The sequence below is a fragment of the Chiloscyllium plagiosum genome, unplaced genomic scaffold (genome assembly GCF_037043375.1).
Source record: "Chiloscyllium plagiosum isolate Xiang-an unplaced genomic scaffold, Cpla_swu_hap1 HiC_scaffold_2, whole genome shotgun sequence".
Lineage (NCBI taxonomy): Eukaryota > Metazoa > Chordata > Chondrichthyes > Orectolobiformes > Hemiscylliidae > Chiloscyllium > Chiloscyllium plagiosum.
Genome location: NW_028270140.1, coordinates 151,329,775 through 151,351,230, shown reverse-complemented (window position 1 = coordinate 151,351,230; position 21,456 = coordinate 151,329,775). Strand labels below are relative to the sequence as shown.

Genomic DNA, 21,456 nt, shown 5'->3' with positions numbered 1-21,456 from the left:
ATCCCCTTTAGTCACAGGAGCGGTCTCAAAGATTTTGTACAAGGCCCCAGCCATTTCCTCACCCACCTCCCTCAGCATTTTGAGTTTGATTTACTGTTGTCACGTACTGAGATACAGTGAAAAGTGTTGTTTTGCATGTACTATGCAGGTAGACCGTACCATACAAAGCACATCAGGGTAACAGAATACAGTGTTACAGCTGCAGAGAGAGATATCAACAAACATTTGAGGGGTTCATTCAAAAGTCTAGTAACAGTAGTGAAGAAGCTTTCTTGAATTTATTCGTATGTGTATTCAAACTTGTATATTGTCTGCCTGACAGAAGAGGGTGGAAAAGAGTATTACTGGAATGGGTAATCTTTGATGTTGGTTACTTTCCTGAGGCATGAGAAGTGTAGGTGGAACCAATGGATGGAAGGCTGGTTTGCATGATGGACTGGGCTGTGTTCATGACTCTGTAATTTCTTGCAGTCTTGGGAAGAGCAGCTGCTGGAATAGATGTGATCAGGTCCTGGGGACTTGTCTACCTTCATGCTTTTCAAAACACCCAACACATTTTTTACGTTGACTTTTCAACTACAAGAGGATGGAGGTTTAAGGTGAGAGAGGGAAAGTTTAAGGGAGAAGTGCGGGGAAAACGTTTTCACACAGAGGGTGGTTGGTGCCTGGAACACACTGGGAGAAGGTGAGGACTGCAGATATTGGAGATCAGAGTCGAGAGTGTGGTTCTGGAGAAGTCAGGCAGCATCTGAGGAGTAGGAGAATCGACGTTTCAGGCATCGGCCCTTGATAAAACCAAAGAAGACACCTCGTGAAGGGTGTATGCCTGAAACGTCGATTCTCCTGCTCGGATGCTGCCTGACCTGCTGTGCTTTTCCATCACCACAATCTCGGCCTGGAACACACTGCTAGTGAAGTTGGTGGAAGCAGGTACGTTAGCAGCATTTAAGGTGTATCTCAATAGACACTTGAACAGGAGTCAAACAGAGATAGAAACCATGCATGGACAATAAGTAGTGGGTCTAAATATGTATTAGAATCAGCGCAGGCTTGGGCTGAAGAATCCGTTCCTGTGCCATATTGTTTTGTATGTGCCTTAGAATATCAACATACCCCTCCTGGGACTCACCTGAGACTGACATTCCTGATGAAGGGCTTATGCCCGAAACGTTGACTCTCCTCCTCCTCGGATGCTGCCTAATCTGTTGTGCTTTACCAGTGCCACATTTTCGATACTAAACCTTACGTATGCTTCCTTTTTCTTTTTGATTCAGATCTCAATTTCTTTTGTCATCCAAGGTTCCTGAATTTTGCCATCCTTATCTTTCATTATCAAGGAAATGCTAGTCCTGCACTCTCATCAACTGACCTTTGAAAAATTCCGACATGTCAGATATGAATTTTCCCTCAAACAGCCATCCCAATCTACATTCCCCAGTTCCTACCTAATATTGTGATAGTTAGCCTTCTCCCAGTTTAATACTTTCACCCGAAGGCTACTTTTGACCTTATCCATAAGTAACTTAACACATGCAGAATTATTGTCACTGTTTGCAAAATGCTCCGCTACTGAAGCTTTGATCACCTGGCCGGGCTCATTCCCAATGTCAATAAGGCCCCTTCCGTCATTGGATTATTTACGCTTGTTTCAAACACCATCCTGGACACACCTAACAAATTCCCGACTCCATCTAAGGCCCTGACATTAAATGTGTCACAGTCAGGATAACTGATGTTAAAATCACCCATCAAAAGAACGCTATTGCTTTTAAATTTTCCCGTAATCTGTCCACATATCTGTTCTTCCATCGCTGTCTGGCTGTTGGGTGGCCTGTAGTATAATTCAATTAAAGTGATTGCACCCTTCCTATTCCTGAGTGCTATCCGTTTGACCTAGCTGGATGCGCCCTCCAAGGTGGCCTCCCTCAGTACAGCTGTGATATTCTCCCTTATAAGTAATGCAACTCCCTCACCTGTTTTACATCTATCTCTATCTCACCTGAAACATCTAAATCGCAGAGCATTAAGCTGCCAGTCTCGTCCCTCTCACAATCAAGGTCTGAAACAAAAAAGAGAAATTACTGGTGAAACTCAGCAGGTCTGGCAGCATCTGTGGGAAGAAAGCAGAGTTAATGTCTCAAGTCCAGTGATGTTTCATCAGGGTCATTCTGATAAAGAGTCTATAAGACCATTAGATAAAGAAGCAGAAATAGGCCATTCAGCCCATTAAGACTTGCTCCACCATTCAATCATGGCTGATATGTTTCTTAACCCCATTCTCCTACCTTCTCCCTGTTACCCTTGATCCCCTTACCAATCAAAAACCAGTCTATCTCTGTGTTAATTACCTTCATAGCGTCATAGAGTCCTACAGCATGGAGGCAGGCCCTTCAGCCCAAACTGGTCTGTGCAGACCAAAATCTCCATCTATGCTAACCCCATTTCCTTGCAATTGGCCCATATCCTTCTAATGCTTTCCTATCCTTGTATTTGTCCAAATGCCTTTTAAATATTGTTAAAGTACCAACCTCAACCACTTCTGTTGGCAGCTTTTTCCATGTACGTACCACCCTCTGTGTAAAACAGTAGCCCCTCAGGTTCCCTTTTATTCTTTCCCATCTATCCTTAAATTGGTGCCCTCTCGCCCTTGGTTCCCCAACCCTGGGAAAAAGACTGAGGGCATTCACCCTATCCATGCCTCTCATGTTCTTATACACCTCTTATAAAATCCCCCTCCATCTCCCATGCTCTGAAGAAAAATGTCCTAGTTTGTCCAAACTCTCTCTACAACTCAGACCCTTGAGTCCTGGCAAGGTCCTTGTAAATTTCTTTTGTGCTCTTTCCAGTTTAATACAATTCTTCCTATAGCATGGTGACCCAGACTGAACACAGTACTCCAAGTGCAGCCTCACCAATGTACTGTACAACTGCAACATAACTTCCCAACTTCTACTCTTAGTGCCACTGTGTAGTGCACTGTGCCAAACATCGTCTTCATTGCCCTGTCTACCTGTGACTCCATTTTCAGAGAACCATGAATCTGAACTCCAAGATCCCTCTGTTCCACTGCGCTCCTTAAGGCCCGACCATTCACCATGAAACTTCTGCCTTGATTTAACTTTCCCAAATGTAAGACATTGCACATCTATATTAAGCTCCATTTACTACTTCTCAGCCCACTTCCCCAGCTGACCAAGGTCCTGTTGCAATTTCTGATAACCTTCCTCATTATCCATGATACCTGTTTAGTGTCATCTGCAAACTTACTGTTCATGCCTTGTACATTCTCATCCAAATCATTGGCATCAATAACAGACAGCAATGTGTCTAGCACCGACCCCGAGGTATGCCGCTAGTCACAGGCCTCCAGTCTGACAAGTATCTTTCCACTTTGCTTCCTACCATCAAGCCAATTGTGTATCCAATTTGCCCACTGAATTCCATGCAATCTAACCTTCCAGAGCAGCCAACTGGATGAAATCTTGTCAAAGGCCTTATTGAAATCCATACGGACTATGTCTACGGCCCTTCCCTTGTCAACTTTCCTGGTCAGTTCATGGAAGAACTCTATCAAATTTGTGAGACATGATCTCCCATGCACAAAGCCATGCTGACTACTCCAAATCCAACCCTGTCTTTCCAAATGCATGTACTGTCTTATTCCTGAGAATCTTCTCAAGTAACTTACCTATCACATATTTTAGGTTTACCGGTCTATAGGTCCCAGGTTTTCCTTTGCAGCCCTTCTTGAATAACGGGACAACATTCGCTACCCTCCAGTATTCCAGGACCTCACCCATGGCTAATGATGCAAAAATATCAGCCAGGGTCCCGCATTTTCTTTCTCAAGCCTCTTGGATATATCTGGTTTGGACCAGGAGATTTATCCACCTTCTTACATTTTAATACAGCCTCCTCTACTGCAATATTGGACTGTCATCAAGATATCATCGCTAACGTCCTCAAGTTCCCAAGTCGTCTTGTCTTTCACCACAGTAAAAACAGAGGAGAAATATTCATCAAGGACCTCCCCCATCTCCTGTGGTTCTACACATATTTGTCCACTTTGGTCCTTGAGGGGTCCTATTCTCTCTGGAGTTACTTTTTTCTTAAGTATCAAAGAAAAAAATATCATTAGCCTAATTTTCTCAGGCAAGGCTATCTCGTGCCCCCTTTTTGCCATCCTGATTTCCTTCTTCAGTAAACTCCTGTGTCCCCCATCCACCTCCAGAGAGTCCCTTTGTCCCAGCTGCATGTACCTGATCCTTATTTCTGGTCCAAGCCTCAATATCTCTTGTCATCCAGGGTTTCCTATTCCTGCCAACCTTGCCCTTCACCCTCTTAGGAACATTTAGACCTTGAACTCTAGATATCTCACATTTAAAGGCCTCCCACTTTTTCAGAGATCCCTTTGCCTGCAAACAAACTACTCCAATCAATCTCTGCAAGCTCCTGTCTAATTCCATCAAAATTCACCTTGCCCCAGTTTAGAACTTGAACCTGTGGACCAGTTTTGTCCCTCTCCGTAACTATTTTAATAAAACTATGTTTACTGGTCCCAAAGTGCTCCCTCACTGTCACCAAGTCACCTGTCCTTCTGTGTTTCCTACTCAGTGACTTGGCCTCCACAGCCTTCAGTGGCAATGAGTTCCACATATTCACCATCCCTCTGTCTGAAAAAGGTCCTCCTCATATCAATTTTACAGGGTCTGAGGCTGTGCCCTCGGGTCCTAGTCTCTCCTACCAGTGGAAACATCTTCTCCACGTCCATTCTATCCAGGCCCCTCAGTATCTGTAAGTTTCAATCAACTCCCCCCTCATCCTTCTAAACTCCACATGTGGACCTGTAGTCCTCAACCGCTCCTCTGAGACAAGCTCTTCATCCTGGGATCATTCTTGTAAACCTCCTCTGGACTGCCTCCAACATCAGATACAAGGCCCAAAACTGCTCACAATATTCCAAATGTGGTCTGACCTGTACCTTATACAGCCTCAGCAAGTACTGCTCTGCTTTTGTATTCTAATTATCTTGAAATGCATGCTAACATTGCATTTGCCTTCCTAACTGCCAAGAGAACCTTCATGTTAGCCTTCAGAAAATCCTGAACTATGACTCCTAAATCCCTTTGAGCTTCAGATTTCCAAAGCCTTCCACATTTAGAAAATAATCTGCACCTCCACTCTTGTTTCATGTTCAAAAAGTAGTGAGTGCTTCTGACAGTTTTGGGCTGTTCAGTGAATACAGGTTGATTTTATTCCATTTGCACCTCAATAAGGTGTGAATATCTTACTGATGTGAGCCTGGATGAAGCTGCTCATAATCAGGGGAGACATTTGTTAGGTTAAGATTTTCTGCTTTTCATTGAGGGAACGCTGGTTTTCTGCCCACGTCATATCACCAGTGAATCATTTTGACACCAGCGTGGCAGTTTCGAGCAGTAAGGATTTTGTTTTGCAGTAGTGCTCCTGTTGTGTAAGCTGCTCTGAGATTTACCTATGGTGTTTTAATTGAGGCTTCAGTGTTGAGCTATTCAGTCTATGTGTAGTGTATCACTGGCATTTTTAAATATGTCGCAGAACATGGGCAAACTGCTTGACATTTCTTCTGGGGATAGTATCTCTGATGATGAGCTGCTTTTAAACTGAACCAAGGATCAGTCATGTGGAAAGTCTTTTCTGGAAATTGGAACAGCTGATTATACTATTGTCATGCAGTATTGTTCAGCAACTGTCTAGCCAGCCCTTTCACCTACATTTCACCATGCTGTCAGCTTTGAGGTCATAGTCAAAGTAAATAGTTTTGTGCAGCCTGTTCTGTTGTTGTGAACTTTGTAACGTTTATCTGTTGATAAGCTGAGTAAAGTTCTGGGGCATCCATGGTCAAGTTGAGGTAAGGGTATTGAGGGCAATGTAACTGTTTGTTAACCCATTCCAACCTGTGAATTCTATGCATGTCAAAGTGAGGAATGTTATTGCCAGGGAATGGGACAGTTTTTTCTTTCAGACAACCAATGTCCACATAAAGCAACAGACCAGACACACAGTCCAGTTCCGTCACCTGGGAAACGATGCAAAATGCCTCAGCCCTAATCTCAGAAGATTCTTAAAGGGATGAATAGAGTAGTTAGGATCACTTTGCTCTTGTGGCAGAGTCGAAGACAATGGTGATGTCAGAAAGTACGTGCACCAAGTCAAATGGAAATCTGGAATGCTGTCTCTGCTCCCAGAGCTTTCAATGCTGTGGAGCAGTTGAAGCTTTCAAGACTGAGATTGAAAGGTTTTTGTTGTTTGAGAGTGTGAAGGGATATGGAGTTAAATTCAGGTTGGTCATGATCTAATTATCATGGTGGGACAGGTCAGAGAGTGAAGAGCTCATTCTAGTCATATGCCTTTTCCCACTTTGCCAGATGAATACTTTCATTTTTCACACTAATTCATGTGTGTTATCTCTAAAATGGATTATCACTTGTATATTAATACTGTCGGTATCTGGGAGGGTCCTTAGCTGCTGGGGGGGACATTGCATGGATGAACCTCTCAGCCTAGTGGAATTGAGGGGACACTCAGTCTCATCAGGCAGCTTACCATTGTTCCTGGTTCTTCAAGATGTGGACAGTACGTATTGAACTCATTGGATTCTCCCCCTCAATCATCATGTCACACTCCACAGAAATGGGCTATTTGGCCCCTTATGTTTTTTTGGAAAGAGCTATCCAACTAGTCCCACACTCATTCTGTTCTCTCCCTATAGCCCTGCAGAGTTTCTTCCTTAAAGTATTTAGTCAATTTTCTTGAAAATTGTGATTGAGTCTGCTTCCACCTGCCCTTTCAGGCAGCACGTTCTAGATCACAAAACGTTACTGTGTAAAAATAAACATTTCTTCTAACCTGTTTTTTTGCCAATAATCTTAATTTGGTCATCTCTTCTTTTACTACATGTCCTTCCTCGGGTTTGGTTTCTTCACCTGTGAGCTGAAAACGCTTGCCAGAAATGTTACTCGAGAAGTGATAAGGTGCAGAAGCATCTGTTACCCAAGGCCAGCAGTCAAGCTTATTAAAACATCAGTACTGCTGACTGGACAATAATACACTAACTGAGGATCACATCTGGAACTGTAAACTTTATGGCCCCATTGTGTACTCATACCCATTAAACTAGTGAGGACTGAGAGTGAAGATTCTTAAAGGAACTTTAGCATGTTAGAGGTGTAGTGGACAACGAACAAAATTACCTCAGATTACAATAGGATCTTGATCAGATGGGCCAATGGGCTGAGAAGTGGCAGATGGAGTTTCATTTAGATAAATGTGAGGTGCTGCATTTTGGGAAAGCAGATCTTAGCAGGACTAATACACTTAATGGTAAGGTCCTAGGGAGTGTTGCTGAACAAAGAGACCTTGGAGTGCAGGTTCATAGCTCCTTGAAAGTGGAGTCGCAGGTAGATAGGATAGTGAAGAAGGCGTTTGGTATGCTTTCCTTTATTGGGCAGAGTATTGAGTACAGGAGTTGGGAGGTCATGTTGCAGCCGTACAGGACATTGGTTAGGCCACTTTTGGAATATTACACGCAGTTCTGGTCTCCTTCCTATCAGAAAGATGTTTTGAAACTTGAAAGGGTTCAGAAAAGATTTACGAGGATGTTCTTAGGGTTGGAGGATTTGAGCTATGGGGAGAGGCTGAATGGGCTGGGGCTGTTTTCCCTGGAGCGTCAGAGGCTGAGGGCTGACCTTAGAGGTTTATAAAATCATGAGGGGCTTGGATGGGATAAATAGGGAATGTCTTTTCCCTGGGGTGGGGGAGTCCAGAACTTGAGTGCGTAGGTTTAGGGTGAGAGGGGAAAGATATAAAAGAGACCTAAGGGGCAACGTTTTCACGCAGAGGGTGGTACGTGTAAGGAATGAGAGGATGTGGTGGAGGCTGGTACAATTGCAACATTTAAGAGGCATTTGGTTGGGTATGTGAATAGGAAGAGTTTGGAGGGATCTGGGCCGGATGCTGGCAGGTGGGACTAGATTGGGTTGGGGTATCTGGTCGGCATGGACAGGTTGGACGAAAGGGTCTGGTTCTGTGCTGTACATCTCTATGACTCTGTGTTTGATCTGAAATGTGAGTTGCAGGTTTGCTTTATCAAACTGGGGCTTTAATCTGTTCAAAACGGATTCAGAAATTATATTGAGGATAAAGAATTTAGGAGTAACAAGCAGAGTTGAGTACAATTTTTTTACTAGGAGAAAGTGAGGTCTGCAGATGCTGGCGATCGGAGTCGAGAGTATGTACTGGAAAAGCACAGCAGGTCAGGCAGCATCCGAGGAGCAGGAGAATCATTCCTGATGAAGGGCTCTGGCCCAAAACGTCGATTCTCCTGCTCCTTGGATGTTGCCTGACCTGCTGTGCTTTTCCAACAACACACTCGCAGCTGCAACTTTTCATTGTCGATCTTGATGATGTGAACGAGGGATGATCTATTTGTGTGCATTGGTGAATTGGTCATGAGAAGGCCTGAGTTTAATGGTGTCATTAATAGTCTAGAGAGGATTGTTAGAGCATGTATTGCCCCTCTTGAAATAGAAGTGAAAACAGAATTTATCATCATTTCTGCCAGGGAAGTATAAATATTTGAAATAGGAAAGTTTAAAAGGTGGCAGGAAATGAGAAAAGAGTTTGCTCTTTTACAGGGTTTGTACAGGTGTGATGAATTGAACCGAGGCACAGTGAAAAGCTTTGTCTTGCTAGCAATACAGGCAGATCACAGAGTTAAGTAGCATAGATAAGTAAATAATAGGTAAACAGCGGCAAAAACAAAAACACAGGTACAGACGAATGTTAGGAGTTTGTGAGTCCATTCAGTATTCTAACAACAGTAGGGTAGAAACTGTTGCTAAACCGGCTGGTGCGTGTTCAGGTTTCTGTACCTTCTCCCCGATGGTAGAGGTTGTAGAAAAACATTGCCAGGGTGTGATGGATCTTTAAGAATGCTGACAGCCTTTCCTTGACAGTGGGCCTGGTAGATGGATTCTTTGGACGGGAGGTTGGCCCTTGTGATTGTCCGGGCCAAGTTCACCGCTCTCTGTAACCGTCTCCGATCTTGAATGGTACAGTTGCCATACCAGGTAGTGATACACCCAGACAGAATGCTGTTCTATAAAATTCCTATGATTCTAATTCAGTTGTGGGTGAAGTTACCAGAAGCAGATATTGGCACAAAAACTTACTTTATTGGCAGTAAAGTTGAGACTTTGTACACAACACAGGCTGGCCAAGGTCAGTTGTTCATTTTCATTGGATATGTATTGCATACCCCAACTGTCTGCTTATTGAGTTTGAGTTTGGAACTGGCCTGCCTTGTCCATTGTTCAATCAAGTGAAGTACCATCCTGTTTTTCCCTTGAGTGCATTCTTACAAAGAAACAGCATGCCTCTGATCTGTGGTAACTTGCCAGATTTTTGATTTTGCAAGTTCTACCTGTGTTGGATAAGACCTTTGCAAATCCCATCAGTGCATAGTGGGTTAAGGATCTGACAAGCTCGATTTTGCAGTCTCACTGGACAGAGCATTGCACAGTAGAGTATAATAACTTCTTTATTCTTGTCACATTTAGCCGAGGGCCTGACTGTTTTTTGTTCCCAGTCAGTAAGGCAACATACCACCTCTTGGATATCTGGAGCATGGAAAGTAAGGCAGACGTTACTGAAATGTGACATTGTCTCAGGAATTCACTGTAAACAGGTTCTGGAATTTGCATTTTAATCACCTTCAAAGAGCTGTCTCCATTTCCTACCTTAGCAAGGATCTACAAATGCAAATGGCTTTTGACACATTCCCCTTCTCCCTTACAGAATTCCAGACCCAAATGAGTCAGGCAAACATCTTCGTTTTGTTCACAGCCACCATTTTATATTAGCACAGCACTGACATCGACTTCATTAATAGGGAAAAGCAAGAGAAACTGGGTGTGGACAACAAAGGAAGTTACCTCAGAGTACAACAGGATCTTGATCAGATGGTCCAATAGGGTGAGGAGTGGCAGATGGAGTTTAATTTAGATAAATGCAAGGTGCTGCATTTTCGAAAAGCAAATCAGAACAGGACTGATACACTCTTAATGGTAAGGTCTTGGAGAATGTTGCTACACAAAGAGACCTTGGAGTGCAGGTTCATAGTTCCTTGAAAGTAGAGTTGCAGGTAGATAGGATTGTAAAGAAGGTGTTTGGTACGCTTTCCTTTATTGGTTAGAGCATTGAGTATAGGAATTGGGAGGTCATGTTGCAGCTGTACAGGACATTGGTGGCCACTTTTGGAATTTCGTGTGCAGTTCTGATATCCTTCCGATCAAAAGGATGTTCTGAAACCTGTCAATCTTTTCTGAACTCTTTCAAGGATGTTGCCAGGGTTGGAGGATTTGAGCTATAGGGAGAGGCTGAATCGGCTGGAACTGTTTTCTTTGAAATGTCAGCAGCTGAGGGGTGACCTTATAGAGATTTTTAAAATCATGCAGGGGAAGAATAGGGTAAGTAGACAAGGTCTTTTCCATGGAGTGGGGAAGTCCAAAACTAGAGGGCACAGGTTTAGGGTGAGAGGGGAAAGATATAAAAGGGATCTTAAGGGCAATGTTTTCACGCAGAGGGTAGTTCATGTATGGAATGAGCTGCCAGAGGAGGCTAGTATAATTACAATGTATAGTGCATTTGAATTCTTGCAGGTTAGCAGAGCAAATTAAGTCTTTAATATCTCACATGGACGAGTTGAATCGAAGGGTCTGTTTCCATCCTGTACTTCTCTACAACTCTATCTCCAGGTCATTGAGCAATCACCTGCTGCCCCTTGAAAAATGTGCAAGTCATGACTTGAGTTCTCATGTTGGAGTTTCCCCCACAATGCTGCAACAACTTGTCTCTATACTGTACCTTTAACATAGTCAAATGACCCAAGGTGCTTCACAGGAGCAGTGATTATCACAGAATTGTGCCTGCCCACTTCTATTACGAGGTGCCAATCTGCTGCCTTTTCCTGTAATGTCTGTCCCAGAGGGCAGTGGAGGCCCACTCTCTGGATTCATTTAAGAAGGACTTGGATGGAGCTCTCAAAGATAGTGGAATCAAGAGTTATGGAGATAAGGCAGGAACAGGATACTGATTAGGAATGATCAGCCATGATTATATTGAATGACGGTGCAGGCTCGAAGGGTTGAATGGCCTACTCCTGCACCTATTGTCTATTGTCTATTTCTATCCAAATAACCATCCAGTGCCCTCTTGAATGCCTCTGATGAGCCTTATTTCGACATGCTCAAGGCAGTATATACCCTACCTTCTTTGTGAAAATGTTTTTTTCTCACATCACCATTGCTTTATTTATGCAGCACTTTTAAAATCTTCCTACCTTCCTGAACTTGTTCCTTTTCTGAGTGAGAACAGCTTCTCCCTCTCTACACAGTCCAGCCCACTCATGATTTTGAAAACCTCTATCAAATCTCTGCTTGGGGGCTCCTTCTCTGCAGGGAGAACGGTCCCAACTGCATCAATCTATTCTCATCACTAAAGTTTCTCATCTCTGGAAGCATTCAAGTAATAATTGCTTCTGCTCTCTCTGCAATGCATTTGCATCTCTCCTGTAATGTGGTGCTCACACTGTACGCATTACTCCAGTTGAGGTGAGTGGTGTGATTATATAAGTTCAACATTATTTGTTGCTGTTTTACTCTATATCCCTCTCAAGAAAGCTGAAACACTGAATGCTTTATTAACTGATTTCTCCCATGTCCTTGTCACAATCAATGATTTGTGCACACATTTACAACAGGTCCCTCTGCTCATGTTTCTGCTTTAGTATTGTACTTCTGACTGAGGTGCATCACCTCACACTTCTCTGCATTGAACCTCATCTGCCACTTATCTGCCCACTCATCCAACTTGCTAATATCCTTTTGAAGTTCCACACTATCCTCTTCATGGCTTACAATTCTTCTACGTTTGTGCGATCAGCAGCCTTGAACATTGTACCCTGCACACCAAGAACCAGATCAATAATATATATCTGAAAAAGCAAGTGTCCCAATGGTGACCCCTGGGGAGAACTCCATTACAGACCCTCCTCCGACCTGAAAAATATCCACTGACCATTCCTCTCTGTTTCCTATCACTCACTTGGCCAATTTGTATCTGCGCTGCCACTGTGCCCTTTTATACCACAACCTATTCCTTTTCTCAAAAAAAATTGTTCTGGAAATCTATCTATGCCACATTACCCTCATTGACCCTTTCTGTTACCTCTTGGAAAAAATTCCAGAAAGTTAGTTAAACATGATTTCCTCTTTAGAAATTCATGCTAAGTCATCCTGATCAACCCATCTCTTTCCACGTGAATACTATTTCTATTCATGATCATTATTTTCAGAAGTTTTCCCATCAATGAAGTTAAACTAAATGCTCAGTCATTGCTGGGATTATCCTTAAAATCTATCTTGATCAAGGCTGTAATGTTTTGGAATTCTCCAATCTTCTGGTACCCTTCCTAAGTCCAGAGAAGGTGAAAGATTATGGTCAGTGCTTCCACAATTTTTACCATTGCTTCCTTCAAAATCTTTGGATGCATCTTATCTGGTCCCAGTATCTTGTCTATTTTAAGTGGCAACAATCTGTACAAGACTTCTTCCTTATTAATTGTGAACACTTCTAGTGACTGAGCTCCCCAATTTATCAGGTAAAAACAATGTCTGCAGATGCTGGAAACCAGATTCTGGATTAGTGGTGCTGGAAAAGCACAGCAGTTCAGGCAGCATCCGAGGAGCAGTAAAAGCGACGTTTCGGGCAAAAGCCCTTCATCAGGAATGTTTTTTATCATTGGTCCTCTTTGCTTCTTTTACTTGCTTTTTCACTTCTTTCCAAACCTTAGGTATTTCTATTGATTTTCAATTGTATTTTCTGCATTACAACTGTCATTTACATACTTATTCTTTCTGCTGTTAATTTCTACTGCCATTGTCACTCAGGAAATTTGAATTTGTTTGCCTTACTGTTTGCATTTAGAGGGGAATTACCTCAAATGTACCTGAACCATTTGCTCTTTGAAGGTGGCACATTATTCAGCTACTGCTTTTATTCCAATCAATTTTATTCAGCTTTGTTCTCGCCCCTTTAAGTCAGCTTTCTGCCAATTGATTTTCCTTGCTCTTTGATTGTTACATGTCTCCTAAATGTTACCCGACCGACACTTGATTCACTTGGTCCATCTGATTTCCAAAGACCGGTTCCAACAGTTCATCCTTCCTTGTTGGATTGGATGCATACCTCTGTAGGATATTCTCGAACACAATCTAGGAACATTTGCCCCCTTGTGCTACCAGTATCCCAGCCGATTTTTGGGTAATTGAAGTTCAAAATTTTCATTCCCTTCTGATGTTAGCATTTCTCTGTAATTTCCCTGCCAATTTGTTAATCTACGTCCTTTTCATTAGTAGGCGGTCTGTAGACTACACCAAGCAGTGTAATTACACCCTTTTTACTCCATAGCTCTAACTAAATTGACTCTGTCTTTGAACACTGAGACTTCCTCTTTCTCCAGCACCCTCTTACCCAATACAGCTGCCCAACCTCCTTTCATCCCATTGCTATCTTTCATGAATAATTTATGCCCAACAATATTTAACACCCAATCTTGTCCTTCCTTGAGCCAAGTCTCTTACCGCTACAACATCATAATTACACATGATAATCTGCATCTGTAACTATGCTCTATCCATTTGCATGCGTTAACTCTGTTTTGGACTTTCTTTCTTTTTACCCTACTCCATTTTCACCGATTAACTTACTGTTCTCTCTGCTAATGCCAGTTATATCCTTATGTATTGTCCTCTGTTATTCTTTCTTTGGCTCCACACTCCTGTCAATTTAGTTTAAAGCCCTCCCAATGGCATGAACAAAGGAACACATCTGTTCAGGTGCAGCGTATCTGGTACCATCTTCCCCAGAATCAGGCTGTGTCCCAGCAATCTGAAGCCCTCCCTGCTGCAGCACCTTTCCAAGCATGCCTTGTCCTCCTATTTCCTCCAATCTTCAATGGAGGAGGACATATTAGGACAAATGACCAAGAGCTAGGTCACATGTGAACTACAAGAAGTTTCTTAAAGGAGGAGGCAGAGGGAGCAAGGTTCTGGAAAGGAATTTGACTATCAGTGGTGGGAAAAGGGAACATACAAGATGCCAAAATTGGAGGAGTGCAGAGTTACCACAAACAGAACAATTTACCACAGCTTGCAGAAATGTCTGGAAGGAACACAGTACCTTTTTTGCATCCTGCATACATCCTAAAAATGCCCCACATGCAATTACCTATTATGGAACCATTGCCACCTCTTTTGTTGGCACAAATGCAGCCAAACTGTACACCATTAAGGCCATCAAACAGCGATTCAGATGAAAAATCTGGTAATGTGCTTAGTTTTATTATTTGAGGGATAAATGTTGGCCAAGATATTGGGGAGAACTCCAGTGCTGTTCTTCAGATGAGGCTGAGGAAACTTGCAAGCTCCTGAAAGGAGTTTAACTCCATATCTGATCAACAATGGAGAGGTCAGTCTGGAATATGTGTTTGAGTGTTTTGAAATGGTACTTGTTGCTGTTGATTTCGGTGTGTGGATCAGACTCTTATTTTGTTTGATTATGTATTTTGGAATGCATTCTGTTGTATCAAAAGGTGCCATAAAAATGCAGAATGTGGAATAATTGCAGTGGGATTAAATTTGCATTTCAATTAGGGATCTAAACTTGTGGAGTGTGTTCCTCCGAGAAGGAAAAAAATGAAAGGTAATTAGTTGAAGTATTCAAACTAATGATGGGTCTGGACAGAGTAAATAGAGAGAAACTATCCCAATTGATAGAAGGATCGAGGAGGAGAGCGGACAGATTGCAGGTAATGGGCAGAATGGGAGAAATGGTTTCACACAGCGGATGTGTAGGATTTGTAATGCAATGGTGTGTTGAAGGTAATTTCTGAAAGGGAAGAATACAGGATTACAGGAAGATCACCTGGGTAAGCAAATTGCTCCTTCTGAGAGCCAGACTACACTTGACAGGCCAAATGGCCTCTTGTAATATAAGCATCTGGGATTCTGAGAGACCATTCCTCACCTGAATATTTTTAACAACAATTTGCATTAAAGCAGTGTAAATTATTGGTTAATTGACTCGAAAAACTACAATTTAGAAAAGGAATAGGGCCAAGCAGATAGAATAAAGGTGTTTGTAATGGCTGCAGGGTGAAAATCAGGGGGTCACAGCCATAGGATGAGTTGCAAGGTTTAAGATGACAACCTGTTGTTTTGTGGTTGTGGGCCAGTGGAATAACTGAGCAGAGTTTGGCCAAATGGTGGTGGAGAGAGTGAGCACATAGGACCAGCTTCATACAGAGGGCAAACACCAAAAAATGGATTCAAACGATGCACATCCCTCACCTATTGGGCCATCCACCTCCTGAGTGTCAACATGAATCTCTACACTTGTTCCATCTCCCTGAGCAAGTCAGCTGGACCTAAGATTAGTGTCTCATCTGAAAGGCAGCAACTTTACCTTGAGAATGATTGTCTGCCCATTTCCTCTGTTTCTTTCTCAAGTGAAGCAAGATTTTTAGTTTGAGTTTTTGTTGACGATGTTCTGAAAGTAGGGGAAAGGTTAGCTTGCTTCTAATCAGTAAGCTCAGTGCCAAACCAACGGGTAAATGATTAATGAGTTTGCTGGGACTGCATAGTTGAATGGTCTGTGCTGATCTTTGATACAGAGCATGACGTATACAGTACTGGGTGGGAGAGAAGGTGTGTTCTGAGTGCTCTATAAGTGCTGCACATATGATGCTGGATGCTCAGTGTCTCAGTGGATGCCATTAGTCTCCTTCACGCTCTCAACATGTTTCGAACGTTTACCAGACTCAGCCGACTTGTGTATGCAGATAGTGTGTGTGCTGGACAAAACCTCAGCTCCCAGAGCCAGCGGGTTATTTTCACAACTTGCCGACAAGCAACTGTCAAGGTTAAGCCCCCAGTGACAAGGAGGTAGGTCTTACAGAGTTGGTGAGGATGATTTCCACATACGAGTGTTCTAGTTCTGTCTGAGTGGGTCGTGCTTGTCCCTGAAATCATACCACAGGCCACTGAACCTGCTACGTCTCTGCTGGCCAGCTGTAGGAATGCCTCTGCCACTCCCATTCTTTGCCTTTCCCTGTTGGCCCTGTAAATTTTGTGTCTTATGGAATCCAAAATTGCCCCTGCCTTCACCACTTTCAAGCAGTGAATCCTAACCACTTGCTGTGGAAAAGGAAATCATCCTTTTGCCAATCACTTTAAACCTGTGTGCCCCCTGAAGTCAATTCTGTTTTTAAATCCTTTCATGAATATGAGCATTTCTAGCAAGCTCAGTGACTTGCTGATTTCTAATTGTCCTGGAGAATATGATGATGAATTTCCTTGAACCACTGCAGTCCATTTGTAATAAGAACGCCCACAGTGCTTGTGACACTGAAGGAATAGGAATGTGTTTCCAAGTCAGCAGAATGAGAATTAGGTTTATTGTCATGTGTACTCAAGTATAGAAATTCAGGAGTACAGTGAAAAGTTTACAACGTCGCCCCACATGTGCCCATCTTAGGTACAAAGCACTGAGATGACAGTCTTGGTGGTGGTGTTCCCATGTGTTTGCTGCTCCAGTTCTTTTTGGTTGTATAGAATTAGAAGGTGCTGTCAGTGGAGTTTTGGTGAGTCACTGCAGTGCAGATGGTACACACAGCCGCCACTATGCATCTGTGGTAGAAGGAGTGAATGTTGAAGGTGCCAATCACGCAGGCTGCTTAGTTCTTGCTTGTCACGCTTCTGGAGTGTTATTGTAGCAACAAGTGGGGAATATTCCATCACATGTCTAACTTGTGCCACAAGATGGTGGGCAAGCTTTGGGCAGTCAGGGAGGAGAGTTACTCGCTGCAGGGTGTCTATCCTGGTCCTGTTAGCCGCAGTATTTGTACAGCTGGTCCATTTCAGCTTCTGGTCACTGGTAACCTCCAGATTGTTGATAGTGGGGGATTAGTTGAAGGATTTGCTGGGAAGGTAGTTAGATGGGAGAAACCATCTTTCAGGTGGAACAATAAGCTGAGTCCTTGTCCCCTCAAGAGGACAAAAGATCCCACAGTACCATTATAAAAGCAAAAAGATGAGGTCGCAACCCCCCCATTGCCATCCTAGCTAATGTTTTTCTCAGCAGCATTTGGACACATGATCGGATCACCATCGGTAGTTGTGCATCCTACCCTATACCAGTAACAATAATTACAAAAAAATGTCATTTGCTGCTTAGCTTTTTGAATCATCTCAATATCATAAAAGGCACTATATAAATGCAAGTGTTTTTCTTGTATGACAAGTGTCCACAGCTGCAGCCAATGATGGTTTGGCTTCTCAAAAGATTGAAGGGTGTGCTGTAAAAGCAAACTCCTGTTGATGCTGGAAATCTGACATAAAACTGAGAATACTGGAGAACCTCCGGTCTGGCAGGAACTGTGAGGAGAGAAACAGTTAATGTTTTGAGTCCAGCCTGACACTTCTTCAGAAGTACGTGGTTTGGATGGGATGAAGTCTCCGTTCCTCTGAAATGCCCCAGCTCACTTCTGTTAAAAAAAACAATCTTGTGATTAGCCACACTGCTTTAACCTTGCAACTCTGTAGCCTCCACCCCTTGTGCCCCCTCAACTCTCCCTGCTCCTTAGAGAACCCCTCCAACCTCGCTTCTCCTCCACTGCAGCCCCTCATCTCCCCAAACCTCTTGGAGTTCCCTTCTTCCTACTCCTCTCCCCACGCCTGACTTTATGCTCATGCTCACCCTTCCTCCCTGATCTCTCTTGGCTCTCCCCCCCCCCACTTTGCCCTCTTCACTACCCTCTCCCCCACTCCTTTCTCCTCCTTCCTACACACCACCTCCCCATCCTCTTCCTTCTTGCTTGTTTTCATTAGTTTTGGTGCCCATTCTGTTCCCTTCAGTAGCACATTGGAACTCTTCTTGTGTAGCAGGGTTCCACACAAGTGGGTGCGAGATTGCACTCCAGCCTTTAGAGCATTTGGGAGGCATGCCCGGTTTTGATTTGCTTGCATGTTCCTTTATGATGTTGTTTTGAAATTCCAGTATTCCACAATGGCTAGACTTGGTCACCTAGCAACTAACTTTTGTCCGTCAGCTTCCTGGCGTGTTGGCAGAAAGTTTCATTCAGTGTTCAGTCGGCCTCTCTTGTTTATGCCAGGAATAGAAATACAGCTTGGCTGTGCTCAAATTGCCTTCCAGTGCAAAACTCCCAGCTGGCACATCATCAACACCAATGCTGCACTGAAACCATTGTGTCCTACTAAAGGCTTGCATTTTGCAGTGCTTGTCACTTCCTCAGAGCCCCAAAGTGCCATGCTGTTATTTTTGATGTCTGGTTACTGCTGTAATGTAGGGAATGTTAATAAACTGGGAGAGTTTTGAGTCCAAGGGTGGTGGTTGTAGGGGAGCTGGGATGGGGTATGCATGGTGAAGATGTGGGATCTGTGAGCGAGCAACTCTGCTAGCATGATGGTTGTGGTGAAGGCTGAATCCATTGCATCAGGGGCTGGGTGTTGGACGCTGTTGATGTAATAGCAAAAGGTCAGTTACAGCCACACAGTTAGTCCCAGCATCTCCTGATGAAGGGCTTTTGCCCGAAACGTCGATTTCGAAGCTCCTTGGATGCTGCCTGAATTGCTGTGCTCTTCCAGCACCACTAATCCAGAATCCAGCACTTCTTCAACTGAGATGTCACACTGGTCTTCATCCAGCTCTGGCATTATGATGCCCTGGGAAGGACCAGACATGGCCTTTATAACATGGGCGCACTTTGCCTTTTGCTGCTGTAAGTGTGGAGTCACCATTCCTTGAACAGTTCCCTTCCCAGTGTGTCAGGGCTCATTTGAGCTGAAATCAGACAGATTTTGCTCAAAAAGACACAGCAACTTCTTTTAACAATCTGAAAGGGAATGGGTGGGGCCCTGATGGGCCAGATCTGGGGTTTTCCTGTCATTTGTTTTTCTTTTCAGACACTAACTGAACTGGTGTTGCAATAAAAGGAACAGTGTGTGATTTATACACTGCCTCCTAACGTCAAAACTAATCCTGTGGTTCTTCGTAGGAGCACAGTCATATGAAAACAAACATCAAGCCAAGGAAATATTGAAGTGGTATGTGGGGATGAAGATTTGTTTTGTTCTTTCATGAGATCTGGACAGTACTGGCACGGTCACCATTTATTGTGCTGAGTGGCTTGTTTGGCCATTTTAGAGGGCTGTTAAGTGCATCCGCATTGGTATGCGCCTGGAGTCTCCCATATGCTAGACCTGATAAAGATGGGCGATTTCCTTCCTTCAAGGAACATAGAATATTACCGCGCTCTTGATGTTGCGCCGAGCTATGGAACCAATCCGAAGTCCCTCTAATCTACACTATTCCATTCTCGTCTATATGTCTATCCAATGACCACTTAAATGCCCGTAAAGTTGGTGAGTCTACTACTATTGCAGGCAGTGCATTCCACACCCCTGCTACTCTGCGTAAAGAAACTTACTCTGACTTCTGTCCTATATCTGTCAACCCCTCAATTTAAAGTTATGTCCGCTCATGCTAGCCATCACAATCTGAGGGAAAAGGCTGTCACTGTCCAACCCAAGTAATCCTTTAATTATTGTATATGTCTCAATTAAGTCACCTCTCAACCTTCTTCTCTCTAACGAAAACAGCCCCAAGTCCCTCAGGCTTTCCTCATAAGGCTCTCCCTCCATACCAGGCAACATCCTAGAAAATCTCCTCTGAGCCCTTTCCAAAGCTTCCACATCTTTCCTACAATGCGGTGACTAGAACTGTACGCAATACTCCAAATGTGATTCCACCAGAGTTCTGTACAGCTGCAGCATGATCTCATGGTTCCGAAACTCAATCCGTCTACCAATAAAAGCTAATACACCGTATGCCTTCTTAACAACCTATCAACCTGGGTGGCAACTTTCAGGGATCAGTGCACATGGACACAGAGATCTCTCTGCTCATCTACACTACCAAGAATTTTACCTTAAACCCAGTACTCTTTATTCCTGTTGCTCCTTCCAAAGTGAATCACCTCACACCTTTCCACATTAAATTCCATTTGCCACCTCTCAGCCCAGTTCTGCAGCTTATATATGTCTCTCTGTAACTTACAACATCCTTCATCACTATCCACAACTCTACCTCAGTGTCATCTGCAAATTTACTAACTCATCCTTCTATGCCCTAATCCAACAGTGGACCCACAACACATCTTTGGGGTATCCCACTTGTAAATGAACTTCAGGATGAACATTTTCCATCAACCATCACCCTCAATCCCATGCCTACCTGGGGAACCTTATCAAACATTTTACTGAAACTGATATACACCAAGTCAACTGCTTTACTGTCATCCACCTTTTTGGTCACCTTCTCAAAGAACTAAATAAGGCTTGTGAGACACAACCTACCCTTCACAAAATTGTGTTGACTATCCCTAATCAACTTATTCCTTTCTAGATGATTATAAATCCTATTTCCTACAATCCTTTCCAAAACTTTGCCCACAACCAAAATAAGGCTCACTGGTCTGTAATTACTAGGGTTGGCTCTACTCCCCTTCTTGAACAAGGGAACAACATTTGCTATCCTCCAGTCTTCTGGCATTATTCTTGTAGACAATGACAAGCAAGTTTTTATAATAATTAATAATAGTTGACAGTCACTGTTGCTGAGACTAGCTTTTGATTCCAGATTTATTAATTTTTTAAAATGTAAATTCCATCAGCTGACATACTGGAAATTGAACCTGAACGTTAATCTGGCCTCTGGATTACTAGTCCAGTAATATTACCACTGCGCCACAATCTTCTCCAATATATTCATCTGTATAAGCTTCCAGATAAAATATTAAAGTTGATAGATTCAGTGGCATAACGTTTGGCCCAAGTGGAAGTGGCAATATATAGGGAGGGGATTGACGTTTATTTTCTGAATAGCTGAAGGAGGGAATGGTAGTGCTGAGCTGAAGGATGCCAAGTATTTACAGTTTGTTTCAGATTTCTCAGCTTTGTGATCTGTGAGGCTTTAAAGGGGAGGTGATGAGAAATGGAGGTGTATGAGCAGAGCCTGGCAGCTACCATAAAAGGGGGTCCGACAGTCTGCTATAGGCTTATAAACAGTAAAATGAAGCATGGGGTTAATTAGGCACCAAAGGAAGAATTTAGGAATGGTGACAGAGGGTATTGCTGAAATATTAAACTGGTAGAATAAAACAAAGATTTGAAAGAAAAAATCAGAAATTACTGGAGAAATTCAGTAGGTCTGGCAGCACCTGTGGGAAGAAAGCAGAGTTAACGTTTTGATTCTTCATTAGAACGGTTTAACCATAGA

General features: G+C 43.2%; 1 protein-coding gene across 2 annotated transcripts in view; it reads left to right on the top strand.

The window, feature by feature from the left end:
* hmgcs1 (3-hydroxy-3-methylglutaryl-CoA synthase 1 (soluble)) overlaps positions 1-21,456 on the top strand; it is a 73,644-nt gene that overhangs the window by 29,839 nt on the left and 22,349 nt on the right. Inside the window, exon 1 of one of the 2 annotated variants that reach the window (XM_043704336.2) lies at positions 15,835-16,043. The exons of the other annotated variant lie outside the window; for it this stretch is intronic. Coding sequence (XP_043560271.2) covers positions 15,850-16,043 — 194 coding nt within the window. The 5' untranslated portion in view covers positions 15,835-15,849. Of the gene's footprint in view, positions 1-15,834; positions 16,044-21,456 lie in introns of those variants that run through there. 2 annotated transcript variants of the gene reach the window in all.